The sequence below is a fragment of the Acinonyx jubatus genome, chromosome C1 (assembly GCF_027475565.1).
Source record: "Acinonyx jubatus isolate Ajub_Pintada_27869175 chromosome C1, VMU_Ajub_asm_v1.0, whole genome shotgun sequence".
Classification (NCBI taxonomy): domain Eukaryota; kingdom Metazoa; phylum Chordata; class Mammalia; order Carnivora; family Felidae; genus Acinonyx; species Acinonyx jubatus.
In genome coordinates this window covers 10676821-10704000 of record NC_069381.1, presented here as the reverse complement: position 1 = coordinate 10704000, position 27180 = coordinate 10676821, and the positions used below count along the sequence as shown (strand labels likewise).

The 27180-nt window shown below is 57.2% G+C and overlaps 1 protein-coding gene across 7 annotated transcripts in view; it reads right to left on the bottom strand.

Moving 5' to 3' along the window:
- KAZN (kazrin, periplakin interacting protein) overlaps window positions 1-27180 on the bottom strand; it is a 1065865-nt gene that overhangs the window by 123382 nt on the left and 915303 nt on the right. For all 7 annotated transcript variants that reach the window (XR_008290587.1, XM_027060832.2, XM_027060833.2 and 4 more), the window contains one exon: window positions 4709-4900. Coding sequence is in view for 6 of the 7 variants with exons in the window: in XM_027060832.2 (XP_026916633.2) it covers window positions 4709-4900 (192 nt within the window). In the remaining variant the exon portion in view is untranslated. The remainder of the gene's footprint in view (window positions 1-4708; window positions 4901-27180) is intronic.

The following is a 27180-nucleotide window of genomic DNA, read 5'->3' as shown; positions in this document are numbered from 1 at the left end:
AAAATTTTAAATTTATGTTAACACGTAATGGTTTCACTGCTGTTGTTTAAAAATAAATTATTGGAGACTTAAACAGGTTCTCAGCTTTAATTTCTAGAATGGTAAACACCTACAGAACTAAACCACATAAATAAGAGCTCCTTTGGGGCACCTGGGTGGCTCAGTTGGTTAAGTGTCGACTTTGGGTCAGGTCATGATCTCGTAGTTCATGAGTTCGAGCCCCGCATTGGGCTCTGTGCTGACAGCTCAGAGCCTGGAGCCTGCTTCGGATTCTGTGTCTCCCTCTCTCTCTGCCCCTCCCCTGCTCGAGCTCTGTCTCTCTCTCTCTCTCTCTCTCTCTCTCTCTCTCTCTCAAAAATAAATACACATTTACAAAAAAATTTTTTTTAAAAAGACCTCTTTGGGTCCTCAATTTTGTAAAGAGTATAAAGTGGTCTGGAGACCAGGAAGTTTGAGAAATGTTGTCTTAAGAAAATAAACTGATTTACAAACCCAGATCTTTAGTGCAGCGGTATATAATGGCAAAAACAAAGAGAAAAAAGTGGAAACAACTTATGTGTCCAATAACCAGGAAGTGGCTAAATTATGGGGCCTCCATTTGCTAGAACATTACGTAGTCATTACAAATTATGTTTTCAAAGAGTATTTATTGCAAGAAAATGCTCAACATACTCGACACACCATTAAAAAAGGGCAGAAACAAATTTTCATGGTCATGTTTCTGTAATGCCTTGATTCTCAGGGGGGAATCAATGGAACTGAGAGGGGGAGGCTGGGGAAATTGACAGACACCCCAAAGGGGCCCCATGAGCCGCAAGCTCACTGCACCTGTAGGGCTGGAGGACTCCGGTTATGTTTAAACACACAATAATGCCATTCTTTGTTGAACGATCATTCTCGACTTCTGCCTTTACACACACAGCGAGACCGAACTCCTAAACCTGACATTCCAGACTCATCCCCAAAGGAACCAAGGAATCTTCTAAACCCTGTTCTCCCCGAACGTGGCCCTTTGCTTTGCTTTGGCATCGGAACCCCGGGCTGGTGTTTCTGGTGTTTGCTTGAGTTCCTCATCCTCTCACCTTCTGGAAAATTCTGGTCTCATCCAACCCCCAGGCAAAGACGGGGGCAGGTAGGCAGGGAACTGCCAGGGTGGAAGTCTTTGGGGGCTTTGTGTTTTCCCACTGCAGGGATGCCGGCTGTTAACAAGCGTCACCCAACATCTGCTGCTTACTTGCTTTGCGCATTTATTCTCATTCTCCTCATTATGGGCATATAAATCCCTTTTCATGCTCCAGCCTCCTTCTGCCCACATCTGTCTGCAATTTACTCACCACGTGCTGTGGCTGGGGAGAAAGTGTCTTATTTATGACTTTGGAGAATGCCGGGCAGGATGCTTGGGCCGGCTGAAGGTGTCCACTGCTTTTGGGAACCACCGCGACCTTGAGCTTCGGTGGGCTCAGGGGGGTCTAAGGTCCGGGCCACCCCTAACGGGAATCAGGGGACCAACATCTTCAGGCAGATCCGAGGCGTGCCAAGCCCCCTCTCGTCCGGTAATCACTAAGTATTTGCACTAACAGTACTAGGCACTGGGCCAAGCACTTTATATCTCATTTAATCCTGATGACAAGTGATCTTGTCCTCTTCCTTTGAAGTAGCTACTATTATTGGCCCCAATTATAAGAGAAACAGCTTTGGTTTTGTTACCCTCAGCAAGAGAACTATATAGTTCAGAGAGGTTAGGGAATTTGCCCGAGGTCATGCAGCTATTAAGTTAGCTAGAGCTGGGATTCAAGTCCAGATCTGACTCCAGAGTCTGCTGTCCCCTTTCCTGAGCTACGAAGGCCTCCTGTTGCTCTCGTCCACTTGGACTGAATTCCCCAGAGGGAAGAAGAGGGATGCTCCTGCAGGGGAAAGTTTCTGACTCTGCTTGTGATTAGCTCTATAACCTTGACCAAGTTACTTAACCATTTTGAACCTCATTCAGGTGTCTCCATCTGGGAAAGGGGGTTGATACCCCCTGGTAGGGTTGGGGTGAGGGACAGATCCAGTGCTGGCACACAGTACGTGCTCAAGAAGGCTTTCCTGTCATGAATACTGACAAGCTTTCCTGTCATGAATACTGACAAGCCCTTGTTGTTGAGATTGCTGTTGACAAAGGAGCCACTCCCTCCGGCAGATCTCCGCGCCTGTGCGTGACTTCTGGTGATGGATAAGACGCCTTACAGCACAGAGTTAGGAAGATAATGTTTGTTAATGTTTATATAATATATAAATGTTTATTTACTTTTGAGAGAGAGAGAGAGAGAGAGAGACAGACAGAGAGAGAGAGGGGACAAGTAGGGGAGGGGCAGAGAGAGGGAGACAGAGGATCCGAAGCAGGCTCCTTGCTGACAGCAGAGAGCCCGACGTGGGGCTCGAACCCGTGAATCGGGAGATCGTGACCTGAGCCGAAGTCGGGACGCCTAACCAACTGAGCCACCCAGGCGTCCCAAGCACGCACATCTTAACAGGCAGCTCTCTACCCTCACAGACATCGCCTCAGTCCTCAGACCAGGAATGAGGTCTGGAGAGGGCAGACTGTCTGCCCCATGAGCTGGGGTATTGTGGGTAAATGAGCTTCTGCTTAGCCCCCTGCCCATTCCTTTGGACCGAGAAACAACTTAGAGAGGATTTGCCCCCCCCACCCCCCATCCCCAGACGGGTCCAGAAGGGCAAATATGGGTGAGAATTCTTTCCCTGGTCAAGGACGTGGAAAGCAGGCTTCCCCGTCCCTAGAATAAATACTGGCAAAGGTGGCTGGGACTGCGTCCAAGGTAGTCCCAACTCTCCACAGGGTCATAGCACTCAGGGAGACCAAAGGACACCAGCTCGCCCAGCCCGAGGCCCCGAGGCACTTCCTCAGGGAGATTTCCCGTGACTGGAGTCTCCATCCTGAGAAAGGAATGATGTCAGGAGACCCCCGGAAGCTCGAAGCTTGCACAGATCTGCCCAGACTCCTGGATGGCTGCACAGACAGCAAATGCGTGCGTGCCCGGCACGATGACTTCCCAATCGCCCAGCATCGGCTGGACCACAGCACATCCCACCGGCCCCCTCTGGCCTGAAGATACCACCCGGAACACTGAGTGGCCCCACCGGAAGCACTACCCCAGCAGGAAATGGTTCACCTGTCTTTATGAGTAACACGTATTGCTGAAAAGAATTCACAGGGGGCTGTGCACCCTCAAAGATGATTCTCCAGACTTCCTGGGGGACATTAGTGGGACGCTGGACAGACAGCCTGCTTGGCCAGTGTGCCAATGTTCTGCTGCTCATAGCCCAGCTCCGGGCAGGGAAACCCACTACGACAGAGCCGACTGACTGGCCTGCAAAACCCACCTTCCCCGCCCCTGCTTCCCTCCCAGTTAGCCCAGTGGGTGGGCCAGGACGCCCAGGTAGACCCTACGTTCCCCAGCTCTCCCTGAAGGCGGGCATGGCCGTTATCACCAAGCTCTTGCCAAAGGGAACGTCTGCCCCTCGATTTTGGCTCTTTCCCTGGATCTCCCCCAGGCCGAAGGAGAGCAGAGATACCCTGCAGCCTAAAATGCTCCGCTTGGTGGTTATGGAAGACAGAGACAAATTCTTTAAGCCACTCTGTTTTGGAATGTCTTTGCTATAGCAGCCTGAATTCAACCTAAGTAATAAAACCGCTTTGGCTTCAAAAATGAAGTTTTCAGGGTATTTATCATTCTAGTAAAATGGCACGTGGAAAGCAGGTTGCCAAGTTTTACTGCTTCCCCCCCTCTCCCGCCCCCGCCCTGCCCAGGAGAATCAGAGACAGTAAGGGGGCCTCCAGAGAATCCAGGAAGCCCCAAAGGCCATTTTCTTGCCCTGGGTTACGAGTCCGAGGTCTCCACGCACTGTTAGAGGATGACTCTCAACCTTGCTTGAATAACCTTTTGAGACCCCTCCCAAGCCCCAAAGAGCGCGGGCAGGTGGCCCCCAGGAGTGATGGGTATGCCAGCCGCTAGTGTCCCAGGCCAGCTCTAGGGAGAGCGGGCTGCACACGTGGGACCGCTGGTTTCCTCCTTCCCTAAAGCGGCTTCTGGCTGGCCGCGTGGTGCTTACAGGTGGCCCGGCTCAGCCAGAAAGCACCACACTCTCTCCCACCTCCTCTCTCGTCTCCTCGGAGAGAACACTGGACACCGCACTTCTCAGAGGGGAGCCCCCTCCAGGCCGACCACGGGAGAAGGGCCCCGAGCCCCCCCGAGAGACCGCCACGTTGAACGAGAGCGAACGTGGTGGACGGACGCCTCCTCCAGCAGAGGATTCAGCGCATCTACACCGTCCCGTGAGGGGAGGTGCTTAAGGACCTCGAGAATGGCGGGAAAGAGGAGACCCAGCTGCTGGGTCCACATCCTGATCTAGCAGAGACGCCTGCCTGCCGTTCACGCCTCAGGGGGAGGTGGCCTGGACGGCCACTATGGAGAGCAGGTGGCGGTCACCCAGAGGAGGGAGTGACATAAGCCTCCGACACTGCGACAGGCAGACATCTACTGAAAAGGGGACAGGGCGGCCTCAGCTGGGGGTCTAGGCGCTGGGAGACCCCCGTGTCCGCGCCACTCCCCCCTGCAGAGGCAGGACCCCGGCTCCTCGGCGCCCCTGTGGCCCAAGCCTGAGCCCCAGGCGAGGGAAGGGAGGGAACTGCCACCGACTAGTCACTTACCCTGCAAGGCTTCTTTGGCTCTGGCTAGCTCCTGCTCCTTCTGGGCCAGCTGGACCCTGAGCTCGGTGGCTGACAGGACCTCGGAGGACTTGCCACCCTGCGACTCCTCCAGGTCCTTCGTCAACATCTCCTTCATCTGGCGGAGAAGGTGGACTTCCTCCTGGAGCCGGGACACTTCTTCCCGCAGGAGCACTAGGGGAGAAGGGACACGGTTAGAGGAAGGGGACACTGGCTCGTGCTCGCTCACTTTCTCTGGGGACACTTCCAAGGTGCTTTGGCTTTTCCTGTTTGCTCTGCATTCGAGGCCCTTCCTACGTGTGTGCTGGGAAGAAAAACCTCAAAGCCACTGGCTTTGTACCAAGAGCCCCTGCCCCAGCCCTGCGCCCCATGTCCACCTGCAGAGCAGGCCTGGTGGGAGCCCCCCTCACCCCCTGCCACATTCTCTAGGGCTCTCTGGTGCTGCCGTCCCGGCACTGAGAGCGTCCACTCCAACGGCCGACATCATCTTCCCTCCAAAAGGCAGGAACAAGCATGAGGACAAAGAGCCGACAGGAGGCAGGATTCCGGCCACGAGCCTGCAGCCTGCCGAGTTGACCTTTAGATGCTCTATCTCATTTAATCCCACCAAAAAAAAACCCTCCTGAGGCGGCTACCAGCCTCGCCCCCATTTCACAGATTAGGGAGTTGAGGCTCGGAGAGATTAAGTAACTCCCCAAGGTCAGAAAGTCAGCAGGTAGCAGAGCTGGGATTCGAACCCAGACGTGGCCAACTCCAGAGCCTGAGCTCCCAGTCTGACGCTCAGGGAACAGTCCCCGAAAGGCACACTCGACGGGTGTCGCGGAACACGGGGTCTCCGGGAACCCAGCACCGTGCAGACACACAGGACTTCGGCATTCACGGCTGAACGTGCGGGAGAACGGGGCCAAGCGGGCGCCGACGGCGGTGACACCGGGGGCGGGGGTTTCCACGCCACCCAAACCCGACCCCATACCCACGAGGGCGAGAACGTGGTGTCCCTCGGGGGGTGGGGGCCTTGGGAGGCCCCTGTGAGTCTGCAGGCCAGCTCAGCCCTGCAGGTGGACGGATACCCTCGCACCCAGGCCTGCTCGCCTGAGCAGCAGCAGACCCCGAGCCGGAGGGTGCGGGAGGCGGGGTCAAGCAGCCTCACTGGGCTGCCCGCGCCCCTGCCACACCCTGTAAGGGAGCCAGCCTCGTGGTCGGGGTGCTCACCCCATGGTTTTGTAAAAGGAGATTAAAACACGTTGTTTTTGGATCTTTCTTTTTGGGGCGCGGGGACCGAGGATCTGAAGCGGGCTGTGCGCGGACAGCAGCGAGCCCCACGTGAGGCTCGACCTCACGAACCACCACATCGCGACCCGGCCGGAAGTCGGACGCTCAACTGACCCAGCCGCCCGGGTCGAGCCGCCCCGGGGGAGGCTTGGAATTCCTCATGGGAGCCGGCCCTTGACAACATGGCCCTGAACTCACGCATGGCGCCCCCTCCTTCCCGCCCTCCCGGTCCCTCTCTTTGCAACATGCCAAGCTGTCCCCGGTTTCAGGGCCTGTGCCCCTGCAGCGGCCTCCACCCAGAGCGCCCTTTTCCCCTTGTTCTCGCTGCGGCTGCTTCCTCACCGCCGCACAGGCCTTCCACCCACCCCGTGCCACCTCCTCAGGGAGGCCCTCTCGCCAGGTCTCACGCTGCCGTGGACTGGGGGTGCCGTCCCTGCCTGGGAGGGTCACGGCTGTGGCACAGCTCTTGGGTCACTGGGTCTCTGGTTTGGCTCCAGAGACGCATGTGGCCGTGAGCGAGTCCCTTCCCCCTCGAGCTTCAGATGCCCCCCCGACGGGTCTCGCCCTCATCGGACTGTGACACAGAAGGTGTCCCCCCTCCCCCCCTCCCAGCATGGCACGGGCCTGGTCCGGGACGTGCTGGGGGCACACAGGAAGTGCTCAATACTGGCGAGGCAGTGGCCCTCATCAACCTAGACGTCTCACCCTCTGTCGGCGCCTGGCGTTCTGCAACACTGTGACCTGCAGTCCTCGGGGGTCCTGGGTTCAAGGCGAGCCGGGCAGAGCCAGGCCCGGGGCACGGGGCAGGCGAGGGGAAGCAGAGCTAAGGCCTCAAGAACTTGCAGTCCCTCCACCACCAGAGGCTTTGCGAAAAGGTGGCTTTGACTCCAGCCTGTCCCTTGTCCCCCTCTTACCACCCTCCCCGAGGCCTCCTGGGTTCGGCGGCCACGTGTGCGAGGGGGGGATGCCCCGGCCCTCCCAGCTCCTCCTTCGCCCACCTTGTCTCCCCACAGAAGCCTGAGGGCCCCCTTGAGATGCAGAGCACAGAACGTCACTCCCCGCGGAAAACCCTCCTGGCCGCGCTCCCACGGTACAGCTGCTAGGCAGTGGCCTTGGCGGCCCTCTCCGACCTCCCTCAGGCCACCTTTCAGTCCCGAAGATACAGACTCATGTAGGGGTGGGTCTGGGTGGCTCAGTCGGCGAAGCATCAGACCTCAGCTCAGGTCATGGTCTCGTGCTTCGGGAGTTCGAGCCCCACAGGCGTGCCTCCCCGGCAGCGGGCCTGGTCACACCGCTCGGTCCCACTTGCTGCGGGTCGGAGGGGCCCCAAACAGCATGTGGTGACGCACTGACAGTCGCCTGACTCCCTCGGCCCATCCATCAAGCCCACGAGAGTTTACGGGCATTTGCCCCATGGCAGACACCGTTCCAGGCCCTGGGGACCGTTGGGTGAATGTCACAGACAGGTCCCGTCCTCGGGCTGGCACTCCCAGACCCCACCGGGAGCACGGGCTGAAGGACCCCAAACCCACACTCCGCGAAGACGGGCCGTCTGCAAGGGAGCACCCGGCTACCCGGCCATCGCCCGGCTCGAATACAAGCTGGAGACCGTCCAAGACTCTCGGCAAAACCGCAAAGCAGGAGGTTTGCTGTGGGGGCCCGCTCCCCTCCCCTCGCTCTGGCCCAACATTTGCAGGCTGTCCACACCGCAGGCCCAGTGTAGGGTGTCCAGAGAGGAGAAGGGAACACCCTCGGCCTCAAGAAGTCTCTGGTGAGTAGAAGCAGCACACACGGGTAGGCGTAACACAAGGAGCTGCATGTGCGTGGGGTACAAGGACACTGAAATGGGCCTTGGAAGATGTAAGGGCTGGCAAGCGGAGGGAAGAGCATGAGCAAAGCCTAGGAGGCTGGAAAGCAGAGGCCCCTGGATGGATGGGTGGAGGGGGTAAATGGGTATAAAGTGAGAAAGAGCAGGAGGCGGCCTGGAGAGGTATGCCAGGGTCAGATTATAAAAGGTCTTAACCCTGACCCCTCCTCTGTGACCCATCTCAAGCAGTTCTCAAGACGCTGGACTTTTTCATCCTTGCTCCCTGCCATAGACTAAATGTTTGCGTCCCCCCCAAATTCACATGTTGAACCCTAACGGGTGATGGTATTTACAGGTAGGGTCTTTGGGAAGCAATGAGGTCATGAGGATAGAGCCCTCATGAATGGGATTAGTGCCCTTATAAAAGAGACCCCAGGGAGCTTCCTTGTCCCTTCTACTGCATGAAGACACAGCAAATAGAGAGCTGTCCAGAAACCAGGAAGAGGGTCCTCACCAGAGGCTGAATTTCCAGTGCCTGGATCTGGGGTTTCCGGCCTCCAGGACTGTGAGGAACACGTCTGTCGTTTACAAGCCACTCCGTCTATCGTATTTTTGTCAGGAGCCAGAACAGACTGACACACTCTCTTTCTTCCCAACCCCCCCAGCCTGCCAGGGTCTGTCCCCACTCAGCAGTCACCGAATAAGGTACGAGTGAGTGCTCTGAGTTCTCATCTGTGTTCACATTACCATACAGGTGGCAGAGAAGTTTGCTTTTGTTTGTCTGCTTGGGGATGTGACTTCTGGGCCTCGTTAGACGGCCCTGAAGTGGCCACTAAGGTCGCCTACTGTATCTGCACAGATCCAGAGAACTGTAAGAGGCCTGGCTTCAGACCCAGTCCCGACCAGGACGTTGCTGTGACCTTGGGCAAGCCCCATCACCTCTCTGGGTCTCAGGACTTACATAAGCTACAACATGCTATCTGTTTGGGGTTGCCAGAGTTAGAACAACAAAACAAAGCAAAGCAAAACAAAACAAACAGTGCTCCCTCCCTCCCCGCCCCCCCCCCCCCCCCCCCCCCGCCCAGATGCACACTTCTATTTGAATGCCAGATAAGCAAATATTTTTTAGGATAAGCCTGTCCTAAATATTACACGGGACATATTTATGCTAAAATGTATTCATGGCTTATCTGAAACTCAAATTTCGCTGGGCGTGCTGCGTTTCACCCAGCAACCTTACTCCCATCCAAGGGGATTCTGGCACAACGATACGGGGCGATCACGAGAAAGGGCTTTGCCAGAGCACCTCAGAGGAGGGAGGGGGGAGAGGCTAAGAAGGGTCAGGCACAGCCTTCCCTGCACCCTGCGCTTAGGTGACAGCAGAGAGCAAGATGCGGCTGGGTGCCCTTCTCCTTGGCTAACAGCGACGGAGGCAGAATTTTCCCGCGCTCCCCTTTCTAACAGGTGCCACCTGACCACCACACCCCTTGGGCCAGGCCCTGAAGCAGCAGGAGGGCGGGGCACCCTCGGGAGCCAAGTCTTAGGAGACCAGGCTGGAAAAACAACTTTGTGGAAGGAGAGAGGCCTGTCTGAGCTTACCAACTGCACCCGCCCTGGCTGGGGGTGTAAACCCAGATCGCGCACAGCCTGGATCCTCCCAGAGGCAGAGACTCGGGGCAACCCCGGGACTGTAATCACAGGGAGACGCACAAGACTGCAGCCCACGGGGGGGGGGGGGAGGTGCTCTGGGGCCACGGGCAGGCACTTCCCCTCTCTGGCCCTCAGATGCCTCACCTGTAAAGCAGGGGTGGTGGGAATAAAGGAGACTTGTACGTAATGCGCTTACACGTGCTCGGCGCAGTGGGAAGCTTGCGTGCCACCATCCCACAGCTCCTCTTCCCTTCTGTGCCGAGGGACTGACCACATTCCTCAGAAACAGCGACGAAGCTGGAGTTGGAAGATCTGGGTTGTCTGCCTCGGGGGAGCTGCTGTCTAACGCTGTGTGACCCCGGGCAAGTCACTGTCCCTCTCTGGGCCTTCACAATCTCAGTGCCCGTGCTTCACGAATCTAGATGAATGCTACTGATTACGCATGTCTTCCCTTGGCGGGAACGGGGGTCCCCACTCTAGTCTACAGCTGTTGAGCTCCTCAGCAAGGCAGCCGCCAGTCGCACGCAGCTACTTAAGTGTAAATTAATTAAAACGAATAACTCAGCTCCTCAGTTACGCTAGTCAGGTTTCAAGTGCACGTGCATTGCTAGTGGCCCTGGTGTTGGACAGAGCACGCAGAGACCAGTCTCCTCACTGCACAGAGAGCTCCTGCTCAGTGCTGACCTACAGGGCACAAGGTGGAGAAAGAAAAGGGGAGAAGAGTGCGGTATTTATTAAGCATCTGGTGCGGCCCAGCCCAGCCCCACAGACACACGGACAGAAGGAGCCTTTTGTCAATGGCCGGGAGAGCTAAGGAAGGAGCCACCGCTTATGGAGGAACCATCCCGGCCCTTTCCCAAGAACAGGAAAAGGAAAGATCACTGTCCACCCTTCTGCCAATGCCGGGCAACTCCAGTGCCCTAGGACCTTGGTGAAAAGGGCTGGCGCCAGAAATGCCGTGGACTGAGCAGAGCTCTTGGGCCAAGGAAGCCGGAAGTAAGTGCTGTCTGGGAGACAGCGGCTTTCCTGCCCCAGGGGAAGCTGCCCGTTACCAGGGGTGCTGCCCCTGGGTTGGAGGTGGGGCATACCCACTCAGAGGTGGCAAAGAGAGCCAGGGCAGGCCTGCCCTTCTCTGTCTGGCATCAGACCTCTTGTCATCAAGAGCAGTGAGTGCCTGGTGTTTTTTTTTTTTTTTTTTTTTTTTTTTAAAAAGCCACTTCTCAGCCTCCCCTGCAGCTAGGGTGGTCCATGTGACCCAGTCTGGGCAGCAAGATGTAAGAGAAACCCCTTGAGGAGGACTGTCCTCTAAGAAAGAAGGCACTCTGGGGTGCCTGGGTGGCTCAGTCGGTTAAGCGTGAGACTCTTGATTTCGGCGCAGGTCACGACCTCACGGTTCACGAGTTCGAGCCCCGCACTGGTCTCCACGCTGACAGTATAGAGCCTGCTTGGGATTCCCTCTCTCTCCCTTTCTCTCTGCCCCTCCCTGCTTGCTTGCTCTCTCTCTTTCTCTCTCTCAAAACTAAATTAACTTAAAAAAAAGAAAAAAACGCCGTGCCCCTTCTCTGCCTTCTTCTCTGGAAAGTGGATTCGTAGCTGGAGCTGCAGCAGCTACCTTGTAACAAGGAGGCAGTGGGCATAGGGCCAAGAACACACCAAGAGAGGAGAAGAGACGATGGGGCCTGGACAGCGCAGCTCAGCCCTGCCCCCGCATCAGGACCTGGAACAGCATCAGCGAGGCAGGGCTGCCTGGGGCGGGAGAGCCTCTGATTTCCCAGCTGACTTACCACCAGAGCCAAGCCAGGCTACAGGCTGAGTCTGAGTTCAGGCCGCTGCTCAGGGCCCCTCAGCTGTGCCCGTGGGCAGCTCAGGTGTGGCGCGCAGGGAGTGCGGGCGGGGTGGGCGGGCTGTGGCGGAATCCACACAGTGCAGGAGGGAGGTGGCGGCTCCTGGCCCTGGGGACGAGCCCCCAGTTGCGAGAAGCCTCTTCCAGGCTTAGCTTTTGTGAGCTCAGAGGGGCAGGGGCAGGAGAGGAAGGAGAGAAGAAAGCGGGTTACTTTCTGTGACTGGAGGGCGCACCCAAGAACCGCCTGAACGGGGCCGTGGGGGACCAAGCACCAGTAAGTTCTCCGGGTGAGCTGCACATTTACAAGCCCAGCCTTCCCAAGTCAAACGTCTAAAGAGCAATATTATAATTACCGCGCATCCCAACAACAATGGTTCCTTTCCTAACACTCCTCGCGCACCCACGACGCGCTCCAGGCTCTGTGGTGAGTACTTAACGTGCCCTAAGTCGTTTATTCCTCACGATACCCGGTGACGTAGGTCCTATCGTCATCACCCCATTTTACAGATGGGGAAGTTGAGGCCCAGGAGTCAGGTGATCTGGCCAGCGTCACACAGAGCAAAGAGCAGAGCCAAACTGGGCGGTTTAGCTCCGGCCCGCACGGTTTTAGCTTCCGCACTGTATTATCTTGCAGGGCACGGTGGCAAAATCCGTGGGTGACCGAGAGGGAGCCCAGGGCCCAAGCAGACTCTCCTTGGTGGATGACAGTGGAGGCAGCTGCGCCCCCCAGCAGGCTATGAGCTTGTTTTCATTTCCGACAGTGCACTGGGCTACAGTGACCCAGCCGCTCCGCCCACAGTGCTCCTGGCCCTGGGTCCCCATACGGCTCCTGGAGAAAGACGTGCACATGGAACTCGCCTGGCCGTTTCCACAAAGGCAGGGGCTCCGCTCTGCTCGCACCCGACATCCAGCGCCCGGTCCAGTGCTGGGCTCTCGGCAGAAAGGCGCTGGGTGCAGCGTCGAGGCAGAGGTGGGAGGGGCAGGTCTGGGGCCAGCCAGCCCGGGCTCAGTCCCGGCTTCCCCACTGCCAAGCTGATTGACCTCTGAATAAGCGACTTCCGAGCCTATCTGAAAATGGAGCCAAGACCAGTCTCCCAGGCCTGTGGTAAACATTAAACAAAGCATCATCTAAGGGGAAACATTCTGGAAGGTTCTAACAGGGGTCACGTGTAGCTCATCACGATCATTCTTCTAGAAGAGGGCAAACTTCCCTGATATCCCGAAGGAAGGCCTTGGCCTGAGCAACTGCAGAGCCCTGACCCGTAAGTCTCCCATCCCGAGAGGGTGGATTACGAGGCAGAGAAGGCCGAGTCCTGGGTCTGGGGGCCGGGGGAGGCAGGAGAGGGCAGGGGCTCTGGGCGGAGGCCAGGCTGTGCAAATGAGTCCAGCCTGGAAGCGGCCCTCCCTGGCGGCCCCTGGGTGGACACCCTGACAAGCAGCCAAGCGCATGCCTGTCCAAACCCGCCAACCTCCAACGGTCCACTTAACAACTGTGTAACTTAACAGGTGTTACACGCTGTACGTAGATCCTACCCCGGGCAAAAGAAAATCCAAATACAGCAGTAACGTAGTTTAGACTTTCCACCAAATGCTCAGTTTTATGTTCCCTCCCCCCTCTCCCCAAATCTGGGTACAGAGCCCGCCGGTCCCGCGCCCTCCAGCAGGCCTCGGCGGAGGGGGGCTGACGTCCAACCCCCGCCAATCCAGAAGGTTCTGCGGCGGACCTCTATTCCCTGACGTGAGGCCTGCGTCCCAGGAGACACTGGGGGGTGCACTTGAGCTACACGCGCCCTACGGGAGAAGCCAAATGCCTAGGGAACGGCCCCATGCTAGCCCCTGGCCAGGCGGAGGTCCCTTCCAGGTGACACATGACGTATGGCAGCACACCGCGGGTCCCCTCCGGCCCAGGCCCCCTTGCTCACACAGACAACGGCTGACCGAGCGGCCAGTCTGAGCGCCGGCTGGCGGGCCGGGTGCCAGGCTTCGCCTCGCCGGTGCCTCACTCGTGTCGCCCCACGCAGGGCGGTGGTGACCGCGCTGGAGCATCAGAGACACTGTGGGTACTTGGGGTCAAGCCCAGGTCAGTGGTTCTGAAGCCACTTGCCACGGACTTGCCCAGCGGTGCCTGTAAGTGCTTAAGCCCTTCTACTCTGTGTTTATTTTTTTATTTTTTTTAATGTTTATTTATCTTTGAGACAGAGAGAGACAGAGTGTGAGTGGGGGGAGGGCAGAGAGAGAGGAGGAGACACAGAATCCGAAGCAGGCTGCAGGATCTGAGCTGTCCGCACAGAGCCCGACGTGGGGCTCGAACCCACGAACCGCGAGATCGTGACCTGAGCCGAAGTCAGATAGATGCTCAACTGACTGAGCCACCCAGGCGCCCTATTTTCTAAAATTTTTAAAATTGTTTATTCATTTTTGAGAGAGAGAGTGGGGAGAGGGGCAGACACACACACACACACACACACACACACACACACACACACACACACACACAGAATCTGAAGCAGGTTTCAGGTTGTCAGCACAGAGCCCGACGCGGGCCTCGAACTCACAAACCGCAAGATCATGACCCGAGCCGAAGTCGGATGCTTAGCCGACTGAGCCACCCAGGCGCCCCTCTTTCTGCTCTTGCTGTTATGGTTGGGCTTGTTCTATAAACTAGCAACAGGATTGTCCTCAGAAGGCGAAAATATGAAGACTGAGGTATAAGGATCCTTACCGGCAAATCACTGAGAGACGGGGCGGGAGCGGAGGGGGGTGGGGGGAGGACCCGGCAAGGAAGACGTGTGTTCAACGTGCTGTGAAATATGAGAAAAAGATGGAGGCTGTATCACCTGGGTGCCTGAGGCGCCCACCCCCTCCCCACCTGTAGTAAGGATTACCTGGGACCCTCTCAGGCCTGGGAGCCGCCCGGGGCTGTTCTTGAAGTCCCTGTTCTTGAATGCACTCAGGAGCATCATCTCATCGTGGTGATAACCTCTCTGAGCTGCTCATGCCCTCCAGAAGGGTTCTCATTCTCAATCCACACCATGACCCTGGGGATATACCCATTTTACAGAAACAGGCACAGGGAACATGCAGGTAAACCCAGGGGGTCTGGCTACAGAACCTCTGCCTGCCCGTCTTCTGGGGGCACACCTGCCAGACTGCAAGCTGCCCCCCAAGGAAGGCACAAACCTTGTGCTTCCTCGCAGGGCCTGCTGTTGTGCCCCCGGCCCTCAAATCCTCTTGCACAGTCACCACTGTTTGCAACCTTTCCCCATCTGAAAGGCCCGAGGTCACAGAACCTCTGCCTCTTGGTTAAGCTGACTGACCCAACCCAGGGCTGGGAGCCCTGGATTTGGACAGCCCCGGGGCAGCAGGGGTGGCACTGACAGCAGCAGCAAAGTGGCCCCTGGTGCCAGACGTGGCCCCAAAGCTCTGTAAGTGACCGGGGTGCCACAGGGAAATGCAGCCAGGTTGGTCTTGGACGGAACGATCTGCCTTTGGAGACAGCGGTCTTGGGAGAGCAGTAGCCTGGGAAGAGCAGCCTCAGGGACATGCCTCCGAGGGCCACCGGGGACCTCCAGGGCTGATAAAGCAAGCCTTAGCGTTGGTTGGTTGGCCTGGTTGGCCCCTTCAGGGCCAGCCCAGGCTCCCCTCTTGCCTTGTCCCTGCGTTAGGAGGTGTAAACAGCCCTCCTGGACCACTTCTGTCCCCGTTCATCATACAGACTCTCCTGTCCCTCCCTCGGTGCCCCCTGCTCGTGGAGACAGACCCGCTAGGCCAGAAACAGACCAAGCGGGAGGCAGGGGAGAGCTGGGACTATGGTCTGCTGGAGATTTCCGTGTTCTCTGGGCCTTTGTCATGTGATCCCGACACCTGAAGCCTTGGGGGTACGGCCCTCGCCAAATACGAGGAGATTCTCAGATATCGCCCGGCCACTCACTTCCCAACAGCATCATGCCCCAGGCCGCTCCCAGGCCTGAGAGAGCCACCTGGTAACCCTTACTACATGGTGGGGGGGGGGGGGGGGGGGCGGGGCGCCGCAGGCACCCAGGTGATACTGCTTTCGTCTTTTTCTCATATTTCACAGTGATTGTTTTTATCCTTCAGGTGGTTTAATCCTTCCTGTAGAGGCTGCTCAGTGCACCTGCCAGCCCATAAACACGCCGTTTAGCCAGACTCTGCTCGGGCCCCTGACTGCCAGGCTAACCCCCCCCTGCGTGGTCTTGTTGCCCACGGGCCTGTCGTTCCCACCCCGGAGATTCAATTCTCTCCAGGGACAGGGGTCTGCAGCCTCTTGTCCCCCCTCCTCAAGCACTGACTCAGCAATGGTGCGTGCCGGGCATCGGTGAGGGAGACCAGGTCCCTGCCCTGGAAGATCGACAGTCACAGGCTCAAAAGCAGAGACACCCTGGGGGTGTGGAGGAATCACACACCTCCAGCACACAGGTTGCCTACTTCTCAGGCAGAGCTAAGCCCGAGGATCGGGGCAGCAGAATGTGTTCCCTGCGGGCCGCTTGGCCTGATCCCTGTCCTACCCCGCGTGAGGTCCTCGCCTCCTGTGTCCGTTGCAACACAAGCCCAGAAAGGACATCTTCGCTGGCCTTTCTCGGCCCATGGCTTAACGCTGCCATAGCACTGACAGCCGGTAGGAAGCCTGGGGTCCTCCGGGATCCTCAAAGATCACTCAGCAAGTTATTCTAGCTCCAGGAGGGATGTGAGCCTCCAAAGGCGCCATCTGGCCGGGAGTGGGAAAGGCAGGCATTCTCCTGTCACCTGGGTGGCCAAGTCCCTGAGGGGCCGTGGCAGCCATGACTGCGCAGTCCCAAAGCCCGGTGCCCGGGTCTCCTTGGTGGCTTTTAGGAGCCTGCTGCTATCTGCTTGCCGGGCAGGTATCTGCCTGTGGGGCTGGAGGGGTGGGAGAAGAGCGAGCCAGCCTCTCCTCTGCACTCGCACACCGCCTGCTCCAGTCCTCGCTGAACGCATTTTCCGCTGGGGATCAGAAGCAGCTGAGCTGGGGCCCCCAGTCAGTCCACTGCCTCGGGTGGGCTGACGGCGGCCGCCCGGGGATACCCTCTGGGTACAAGGAAGAATCTGAGCACGCTTGCCACGCTGAGCCACAAAGCTACCACTTCTTCTGGAACACGGGCTCCTGCCGCCGTTTCCAAGCTCATTCTCCCCTCCTGGATCGGGTCGCAGGCATTTCCGCCCCGCTAATATAACATAACTGACCATCCCTCCCCCCCACCCCCCCATCTTCTTGACACCGCTCTTCGATTTCCCTTTGCGGAGCCAGCCTGTGGCTCAGGGGTGCCAATGTGACCCAGTCTGGCCAATCAGAGCACCGAATCACTCCGGCCACTGTGATTGGCTCAGGGTGGGGGCACGTGACCCAAGCCACTCCGATCAAAGCCGGTGTCTGGACCTCGCGTCCCTCTGCTTTGGCCGGCATCAGGATGGGGCCTGGTGATGGTGGCGGCTGCGGGGCCACCGAGAGGGGAGCGCCAACAAGACACAGGCTGGGTTCAGGTAATATCCGTGTCCTAGATCACACCACACGCGAAGCCGGGATACACCCCCTGGACGTGAGCAAACACATTCTTAAGCCGGTTCCAATTGTGCTTTTCTAGCTCTTGTAACTGGAAAAAGAATTCTGATAAACTGCTTTTGTCAGAGATCGCTTTCTGGGCACTCAGCGTCCCCACAAACTTAAAGGCCACCCGCTATATGCTAAGCGCTCCAAGCTATCACTCTCTTTCAGGACCCGGAGGGGCAATTCACCGCACAAAACCAGTGAGCACCTACCCCCGTGGGTCCTTCAAGCCTAGCTTACCTTTGCAGGCAACAGTCCCTCTGGCTTGAACCCTGGAAGGCACACGTTTTTCAAGTTCTGCCTCAAGGCCGTTTCCAGACCTTCCTGCCCCAATCAAGCCCTTCTCCTTTTTTCTCACCTGGGGGGGGGGGGGGCGTGAGCACCAACCCCACAGCCGCTGGGTCTCCTTCCTTCGCCTGCAGGTTCCAGCTCCCGCTCGCATGCTGACTATGTGCCTGCCACTGGGCCTCAGCCCACCAAATTCTCCCGCCAAGCCTGTGGGAGCCGTGCTGGTGTGCTCCCCTTTGGCACAGGCAGAGCCAGAGGCCGGGACAGGTGAGCTGGCTCGTTTAAGGTCACAGAGCTGACTCAGGTCACACAGCTGGATCCCAACTCCGAAGTCTGTCTGACTGCAAAGCTCGTGGTCTTGACTGCTGGACTAGGCTCCCAGCCCTAAATACCATGCTGTGCATATTTCTTGAGCTAAATGCCAGATCAAAGAGCCTGACAAACAAGCACAGAGAAGGAATTGTGCCTTTCTTTGAACTTTGGTGAAAAATGTCTAGGTCCCCCATCCTTGGCTCTTGAAACGAGCTTCATTCCTCCCCAAGGCCCGGCTCCTAAAGGCGTGTATCCAGGACAGGACAGTGACCACCGGGTTGCATGGCCTGTTTCTCTCTCCCCCCACCCCGTGTGACTCTCCCCTCACACCCCTCCTCCCTCTTCACCACCCCCCAGGAAAAAAAAAAATTACCAGGGGCACCTGGGTGGCTCAGTGGGTTGAGCATCCGACTTCGGTTCAGGTCATGATCTCATAGTTCGTGGGTTCGAGCCCCACATCAGGCTCTGTACTGATGGCTCGGAGCCCGGAGCCTGCTTCCAATTCTGTGTCTCCCTCTCTCTCTCTCCGCCCCTTCCCCGCTCATGCTCTGTCTCTTTCTCTCTCTCAAAAATAAATAAACATTTAAAAAAAAATTACCAAAACGTGAAAGGCAAAAATAGAGGAGAGGGTGTGATATGGGTTACACCCACCAACGCACGGCACAGCCCATCCAAGCAGCGAGCACAAAGCTCATTGCAAACTGGGAGGAACCAGCTTGACTGAGGAGGCCTTGCCCCTCCGGGGGACAGCCCAGCTCTTGCTTTCTTTCCCACCCGAGTCTGAGTCAGCAGCCAAACACCTGCCTCCCAGCTTCCTTCTCCGCCCATTACCATTATGCACAGGGTGGATAGAAGCTGCCTGAGACACTGGTCAGAGAGCAGACCTGGTTCCCCCGGCCAAAGACTGGGGGAAGAAAAAACATTTCTAGCCCCATTTCATACGCAAACTGAGGCCCAGAAGAAGGTGTCTGGAATCCACGACCTTGACTGCTAGGCCACTGGCTGCCATGACCTGGAAGCCAAACGGGAAACGTGCTTTGGCTGGAACATTGCACTCAGCCAGTCTCAGACATCGACTCAGGGGTTAAATGCATCGAAATGTGTAAGGCACGCCGGAGGCCCCCGCAGATGTAAACAATTATGCAGAGACGAGAAGTGGGCGACCAGGCCCGGCCGACGGCTCTCCTAAATGTCGCCACCACAAGAGCATAGAGGGCCAGAAATCCCGGCATCTTCAGATCCCTACCGCAAACAGATCTGGGCATTCAGAAGAATTTAAACCAAGTCCAGGGGCGCCTGGGTGGCTCACTCGGTTAAGTGCCGGACTTCGGCTCAGGTCATGATCTCACGGTTCTTGGGTTCGAGAGCCCCCTGTGTCGGGCTCTGTGCTGACAGTTCGGAGGCTGGAACCTGCTTCGGATTCTGGGTCTCCCTTCCTCCCTCCCTCCCTCCCTCTCTCTCTGCCCCTCCCTTGCTCGTGCTCTGTCTCTCTCTCTCTCTCAAAAATAAACCTTTTTTAAAAATTAAAAAAAAAAAATTTAAACCAACTCCAGACAGTGGCCCGAAGACAGCAAGCCTAGAGGACTCCCTATCTAAAGGTGGCTCCAGAAGGCGAACGAAGATGGGCGTTTCCTGCTATGGCATGACCTCTGCGTCCCTCCACGTCCTCGCCCACAAAATGTTGGCCACGAAGGTTAGGAGGTGCTCGATCAAATCCTGGCTCTGCCCTTTCAGAAGCTGTTTGACCTGCAGGTCACTTCTCTGTCCTCATGTGGGGAACGGAGATAATGACAGTGTCCATCGCCTAGGGCTGCCGTGACGTTCTAGGAGTAATGGATCAAACGTCGCAGGAAGGTGCCCGGCACCCCGCAAGCCCTCAGCAACGCTGGCAGGCTGCTCTGATGCCATCACAGAGGACGGCTGGCCCCGTGAGGTGGGGGTTAAAGGAAGAAGCCAACTTGGGCCCCGGCCGCCCGGGCCCCCGAGGCCCATCCCTTGGTGGGAGGTGCTGGAGGCCACGGAAGCTTGGAGCACAGCAGGGCAGCACCGTGTAACTCACTCCTGATTATCCTCCAGCCCAACCGAGCAGCTGCTCCAGGAAGAAATAAAATATGCTTCGCATACTTTAAATGTTTCACTTATGAAAACTGGGAGGGCGGCCTTTCTAAACCGTTTAGCAATAAAGTCAGTAACGAGCACTGTTTGAGGCTCTCACGCTGGAGCCCCTGGAGCCCGGGGTCAAGGAGGGCGGGCCGGCTGGCCGCCAGTGTGGAGCCCGCTGGGGCTTCCAGAAGGCGCCATCTGGGATTTTTCAGAGGGGCACTGGGATCACATCCTGGTGTCCTAATGTGAAATCGGATCCTCCCTCTGGAAGCCAAGTCCCCCGCCCCCAGCAAGCACAAGCTTAGGGGCAGAGGGGAGGGCCCTTCCGGCCTGGGATGGTTTCCCACACTCCAAGGGCGCCGGGGTCTCCAGCCAATCGAGTTAATTGAAAAATTACCTCGGGCTGAGAGAGAGCAGGCCTACGCCACAGGGGGTTGGTTCACAGGAGGCCCTACTCGGACCTCAACGACCTGCAGCTCGAAGGCCAGGCGCCGTGCTCAGCACCCCAAGGACAGGGGGAGCTCTGCACGCCTGGCACACGTCCCGTGCAACCTCCCAGCAACCCCAGAGGGTGGGAGGATGCCCGCTTTCCAGGTGACGAAGGGCCTGCCCCAGGGCCCACACCTCAAAGCCGCGGGCCCCGGTCGCTACATTGCCTGGCTCCCCCTGCAATACGTCTTCCCAGGATTCCATTCTTTGACGTGCCACGGGGACACCCCCCCTCCCCCCAGTCCTGACAAACATAACTCCAAAGCAAGCACGGAACGGACAGCGGCTAGCGAGGCCAGACGGAGGCCTTCTGCCTAGCCCGGAACAAAATGGCGTCTTCACACGAAGGAGGCTATGTGCTTTGGCCTGATACTGCTAAGCTGAATATAGCACTTTTAACTTCTTCCAAGTGCTCTCACTTCTGTTATGTGTCTCATCCTAATCCCCTGGGAAGATGACAGTGATAGGTTTTATTGTGCCTCGCAAGGGCAGTCAGCCCAAGGCCCATGGATTAGCCCCTCGGCCCAAGGATGAGCTCCTCAACCAGTTCACCCAGGGAGTCTGCGGTGCGTGAGGCCTGGGCCCAGCTCCTGCCTCCCTTAGACCTTCCCCAGCCCCTTCCCTCCCTACCCGTGCGGACTCCTGGGTGCAACCTTGCCTCTCTGGGCTGCTGCATGCACTCCTGTCCTCCCAGCCTCCCCCCAAAGCCTCGCTGTTTGAAGGGCTGGGGGCACCCACAATCCCAGAGTGGTCCAGCCTGTCTCCAGAGGCCTTCACGGTAATGGATTCCTGCACTTCACAGTGGGGCACCAACCGGGGCCCCACAACCATGTCCTTCCTCCCATCAGGCTACAACCTCCACGACTAAAACTGAACAAAACGGATTAGAAAAACACCCTTAATTTTGCTTGGGGAGTTTGAGCAGTGTGGTCTATGCACCAAACATATAATCAAGACAGAAAAATGTGGGGTATTTGGGGAGGAGGGCAACCTCAAGTCCCTAATGAGTTACTGCCATGCCTGTGAACAGAACTTCTTCCCCCACAGGAAAACTCGACCCTAACACAGGACCTGCCTGTCTGCCTTTTGGTTCTGACAGATACTTGCTGGGCATCTCGACCGACGAGCAGCATGGTCTACGTGGCTAGGAACATCGCAGTGGCGAGGCAGTCTGGGTCTGGGTCCCAGCCACTCCATAACCTTCCTGTGCCCCAGTTCCCACATCTGTCAAGTGGGGCAATCACAGTCCCTATCTTATAGGGTGGCTCTGGGAATTAAAAGAGTGGCTGTCCCTGTACAGGGACTATACACAGAGGGACGGGACGCGGCACAGGCCAGACGGCCACATTCCTGCCAGTGCTTTTTGCTCCCTCCCCCTTCTGGGGGCCACTGCCTTCCGGTTCGGAGACCAGCCCCCGCCTGGCCGCCTGGTCTGGGTCCCCGGGGGGCTTCTCCTGAGAACTCCTGACCCGGACCCCCCAGCAGAACATTCTCTGCTGAGAGGTCTCCAGAGTGGGGCTCCCGGCTGCCCAGCTGAGTGGCCCACGTGATCCTAATCCAGAGGCCCGGGCACAAGAAACCCCCTCTTGTTTGCTGCCCACCACCCTCACTCTCTCCAGTTTATGAACTGAAAAGGAAAGAGATGCAACTCGAACTCCTGCTTTGAGCTGCCACCAGCTTGTCACCAAACGTCCCCCCCCCCCCCCCCCCCCCCCCCCCCCCCGTCCGCCTGGCCCACTCCACCAACGTCTCGCAAAGGTCAAACGCTGATTCCATTCCGCACGCTGTCTCTCGGGAGAGCAGAGGAGAAAACTATTCGAAAAATGTAAATTGAAAAAAAAAAAAACCCATGGCTCTCCACCCCCCACCTCCCCCATACACTCGCACACGCGCTCACGCACGCATGCACGGCACATACCCGCTTCGACGGAACACGTGACCGAGTCCCAGCACCCCTTGAGAGGAGCAGGAGGGCCAAGAGATGATGCAGAATTTTCCCCAATGGTGACCGACCCCCAGGCTGCTTTCCTGGAAGGAACACAAACGATCCTGCCAGCGCAGACAAGGAAATCTCGTATAGAACAACATCCTTCCAACTCTTTCTGGAGCACCTCCTGGCAGGAGTCACGTGTTATATACCTCAGCACCTAGCAGAGCCCTGACTCATGATCTAAGCCCAAGAAGTGCCCCCGGAGCTGAAGCCGGGCCCAGGGCACGGGCCCAGGGCAAGGGATGCCTTAGATCAGGCCACCTTCTCCCCCATTCCCCGGCACAGGACCACGCTCTCTTGCCTAGAGGTGCTTTTGAGACCACACATGCTTCTCCTTGAAGTCTCTCTCTTCCATACCCTTCCCTCCCCTGCCCACCCCCCCCCCCCAGGGGAGAAAATGACACCAACTGGAAAATAGGTCTGTTGCTGCAGAATCAGTGCGCAGCTTGAAGAAAGGAACAAATGCAAGTTACAGCAGAGACCCCGGAGGTGAACGGCCTGGAGCAGGTCAGAGGCTTTCTGTCGATCTATAGGTCTTATCGAAGTCAGCCTCCCCTTGCCCTACTCTCTTGAACTGAACTTTTCTATGTCTTTTCTCTTCCTTCTTCCCATCCGCCAACACCAATCCTGGGATGTCCCAGGCCTGAGGTTGGGACCCCTCTTCTGACACATCCGAAATGGTATGATCCCTCGTGGCTGCTTGAGGAGGAAGGAAAAGAGATACGGGCCCCCGGGGTATACAGAATTGGTGGAGCGGGGGACCCAAAATGAAACAAAAAACACACACCTGCAGTTTGCTGATGCTCAAAGCGCTGCTTCCCATGCTTGGCCAAAGCGGCAGAAAGGAGGCCGAATAAAGAAGTAAGTGTCCTAACAATTACAATGCAGGTGTTTGCACTGTAATTCAACTTGTAATAAGAAAAAGCTCTGTGTCCTGTGGGCGTGCTGCCATGCTCCCCCCTGGAACTGCAGGCTGGTCACCAGCCAGGCCAGTGAGGTCACTCCTTTGGGGGTGGATGGCACATAGCTGCGGACATTCCAGGAATCAAAACCAAAAACAAACAAAAAATCCAACGCGAGCTCTGGTTATTCTTCAGCCACAAGGCCCTGGACAATGAACCTCCAACCCAGGAGGCCCAGGGACAAAGGGACAGCACCCCTCGGGTTCTCCCCCAGGTGAACGGTCAGCGTGGCATCCGGCAAGGGCCACGGGCAGGGCCAAAGAACGTTCAGCTAAGATTCTTTCAGTAATCATGAAAATTAACCCGGGATAACCTCACTGCCCAGGAAATTGTTCCTGCCCCTGATCTCCAGAGAAAGCTATAAATCTCCTTCCAAATTAGCATTTTCTCTGGGTGCACACCTGCAAAAAGCTAATTTGGGGGAAGCTGAGCGGGGGGGGGGGGGGGGGGGGGGGGGGGGAGGGGAGGGGTGGGGTGGACCAGAGCCCCACCCCGGCTGGCCTGGCCTGGCCGACAGGCAGCTGACGCCAACATTTCCAGGCACAAATTCAACCCCCTTTTTCAACTGGTCCGCAAGTAACGTATCGCTTCTCTCCTCCACCTCTGTCTTCCTCTTTTTGTTATCTCTTGGCTACACGTAAATGTTCACAGGACCCTCTTGCCAAGGGGCAAGTGCTGTTTATCTGGCCACGGATGCTGCTTAATCGACCGTAAAAGGAGTGTGTGAACTTGTCACCGGATGTTTCGGTTCCTTTTGACCTAGGAGCTGTCAGCACGGGGGTGGGTGGTACGGGGTGGGCTGCAGAAGAGGGCAATGGCATCCGAACTCCACAGCCCTGGCCTGGCTCAGGCTACTGTGCCGTCCTCGCCTGTCCTCACAGCATCCGGTGGGGTTTCTAGCCGCCCTTCTCCCAGCCTTGCTCCCAGTGGGCGCCACTGAAGTCTTCAGGTTCCTGAGTCCTCTTGAAACAAACATCAGGAGAGCCGGGAACACACAGCTCAGCATGGGGAACATTCTCCTGCTGGATGAGCAGCAGCTCTCATCTATTGTCAAAAAGGGCTCCCGGTGGGGGAGGGAGAGATGTGAGGCTGGTCGAGCTGGGCGGATCAAGGCAAGATGCCCTGTCCTCCCCCTGCCCCTCCAGCACAATCTGCTCTGGCCTGACCCGGAAGAAAGACATCTGGGGAAACGAAGCTAGTGCGGTAAGGGGTACGGGGTCCTGTGCCATGGAGCTAACTAACTTTGTATTGTTTCTACTTCTTCTTACTCTCCTACCGTCTGCACAGAGTCATGTGGTTGCATCAGAGGGCCTATCAGGTCCAGGAAATAGATTTAGTGTGTTAGATCTTCACGTGGCAGGACATGGGACAACAGGTGGATGCTACAATGAGATCGACTTGGGGCTCCATAAAAAGGGGAGCGAATGCTTAAAACCGATCAAAAAATTGTAGGGGCTGCCTGGAAGGAAGTGAGTTTCCAGTCCCGGAAGGCAGTCAAGAGCAGGAGGAACACACTGCACTGGACGTTCTGAGGCAATTTGTCGTCCTTGCCCTCAATTCTCTACGTTAACTACTTTCCCACAATCTGGAAGGAAGCAACTCCATAGGCCAGGTACCCTACCCCCCCGCCCCACGATAGTTGCAGCTGATTGGGCCGGAAGAGTCACCTGACCCAGGGTGTGCCCAACTATTGGCTAGGCAGGGGCCAATGAGATTCTCTGTCGCCAGGGCATTGAAGAGACCCAGGCTACAGCAGAGGATTAAGCCGGGGAAGGCTGCTAGGGGGAGCCCTTGGGTGGGAAGAGGAAGGGGGCGGGACGGAGAGGGGGGCACTGCCGCAGGCTCCCAGCGTTCATGTCCGGACCCCACGCGGCCAGCCTTGGCCTTCTTGAGGTTGCCTGTCGTGTCCTTACAACAAGCCCAGCTTTGACTAGAGTCCCGTGGGGTAGGCACCTCCTCACACCTGAAGCACTGGGGGGCTTCCTGGCGGGACCCGCGGTGGCGGGAGCAGAAGGCTCCCTGCAGGATGCGGAGCTGGGCGAAGGCTCAGCGACCGTCCTGGGAATCTGGCGCCCCTGAGGCTGCAAAGAGGAATCAAGCCCCAGGCCTTCCCCAAGGCCGACTCACATTCCCTCTGACTACAGGCTTCACGCACGGCCTGTGCTCCCCATGGACCTCCCATCATCACTGCTCAGCCACAGCGCCCTGACTCTAACCATATGCCACAGACAACCAGGCTAAAGGGTCAGTCATTGCCCACACTCTCAAAGTCCCAACAGGCTCACGAACACACACCCGATCCTTTGGGAAGATGCTTCTGGTACCGCCATCGCCAACCCCGTGCTTAATAAACACCTGCAACGCATTTGAGATGGCTTACGAATAAGGCAGCTGCTTTCCTTATCAAGTACCTGCTGTATACCAGGCTCTGCAGGGTGGCTTCTGCCACTTCCACGACAGGATGCAGAACCTGAGTCTCAGGAAGTCCTGACAATCTGCTGCCAGGACCTGCCAGGCAGGACCTCACTCTGCTCCTACGGACTTTATCTCCCGCTGATCATTGACCCTAGGTTTGTGCAGTGTGGGCATCTCTCCCGTGAGCCTCGTATCTCCCCAGCACCCATTTTGGTATAAAACTGATACAAATGATGTTAACTGAGCACCTACTATGTGTCAAGGACCATGCTAAACGCGGTGCATTAAGTCATCCCGGTGAATCTCCGCAAAACCTCTACCAGGGAGGGACAGCACCCCCAGTTGGTAGTTCCCCCGATTTACACATGAAGAAACTGAAGGACTGAGAAGCTTGCTCAAGGTCCCCACTGTTGAAACCGTCTGCACACAGGCGGTCTGGCTTTATGGCCCCAGGCACTTGGTACACGCCCTCCAGTGTCCCCACATTCAGAGCCCCGGGTCCAGGTACTTGTCTTCGTGGGGGGACTCACCCTCCCCCAAAGGGCAGATGCCAAAGGAAATGTGGAGCCAGCACCTACACCCTAAACAATGCCAGGCACAGAGGCAAGCTAACCATCCCTGTTTCTAAGTTCTTACCATCCTGGGCTGCCCACTCCCTGCCTTGCTGTGAGAAGGCAGCATCTGCCTGCGGGGTATGGGTTCAGGTCATCTCTAAGGGGAATCAATCCGTGCTTTCCAGGGAGATGGCCAAGCGCCACATGCGGCCTGGAAAATCTGACTCCCAATGGGGAGGTTGAGAGAAGCCAGATGCTATCTGGAGTGCCCAAAGCACCAGCTGTTGTCCCTGCCCTCAGCGCGCTCAGCAGCACCGGGGATGTGGCAGGAAGCCGGCAATGGGAACATGACATCACGCGTTTACGCAGGCACGCTGGGTGGGTGGGTGTGTGTGCTCGGATCAACCCCACCCCACCCCCACGCTCGGGAAGCCAACAGATGCCCGGGTCCTGGGACAGGGGTGACAAAAGAGGTATAAACAGAGGGACGGAAGGGAGAAGCAGGCAGAGTCATAATTACCTACGACCAGGAGACTGAGAAGGAAGCTGAGAGGTGGCAACTCTCTAGCTGGTCCTTAGAGAGAAGGAGGAAAAACAAAAGGATGACTTCTTAACAGAAGAGAGAACCGAGCTCCTCCACAGAGGTGTACAACAGGGCCCGGCCCATGGTAGCTGCTCAAGAAAACCGGCAAAGTCCTTAAGTGACAGGGTCCACATCTAAGGCTTTCCTTTCAACCCCATGGCACCTAGCGAGGGACACACACACACATACCTGCTGAAGGAACTCATCTCATGCTCCGCAGGGGTCAGCTCCCGCATTTGCCAGGGACGAACATTCTCCTTGACTTGCCTTTGGCTAACACCCTCCCTTCAGCTTGTGCATTTCACTGGGGGCTCACAACCCCTACCCCACCTGATTCCAGAGAAGGGTGCACATCTGGGCTTGGCCAGTCAATGCCTTCTAGGCCACCGGACCAGGTGATTGGTTTAGAGCTGTCACATCATTAAAGCTAAACCAATGGCGATCAGCCCTGGGATTTCCGGAGATACTGGGAGTGAAGGGCTTTCTGCACTGACTGGAAACCTAGAAAGGTAAATGTTGCTTAGACTTGTTAGGGGACATTTTGCCACCAGAAAGGATAAAGCCCCAACAGATGAAAGGAGAGTTGGGAGATGACACCATTTGAG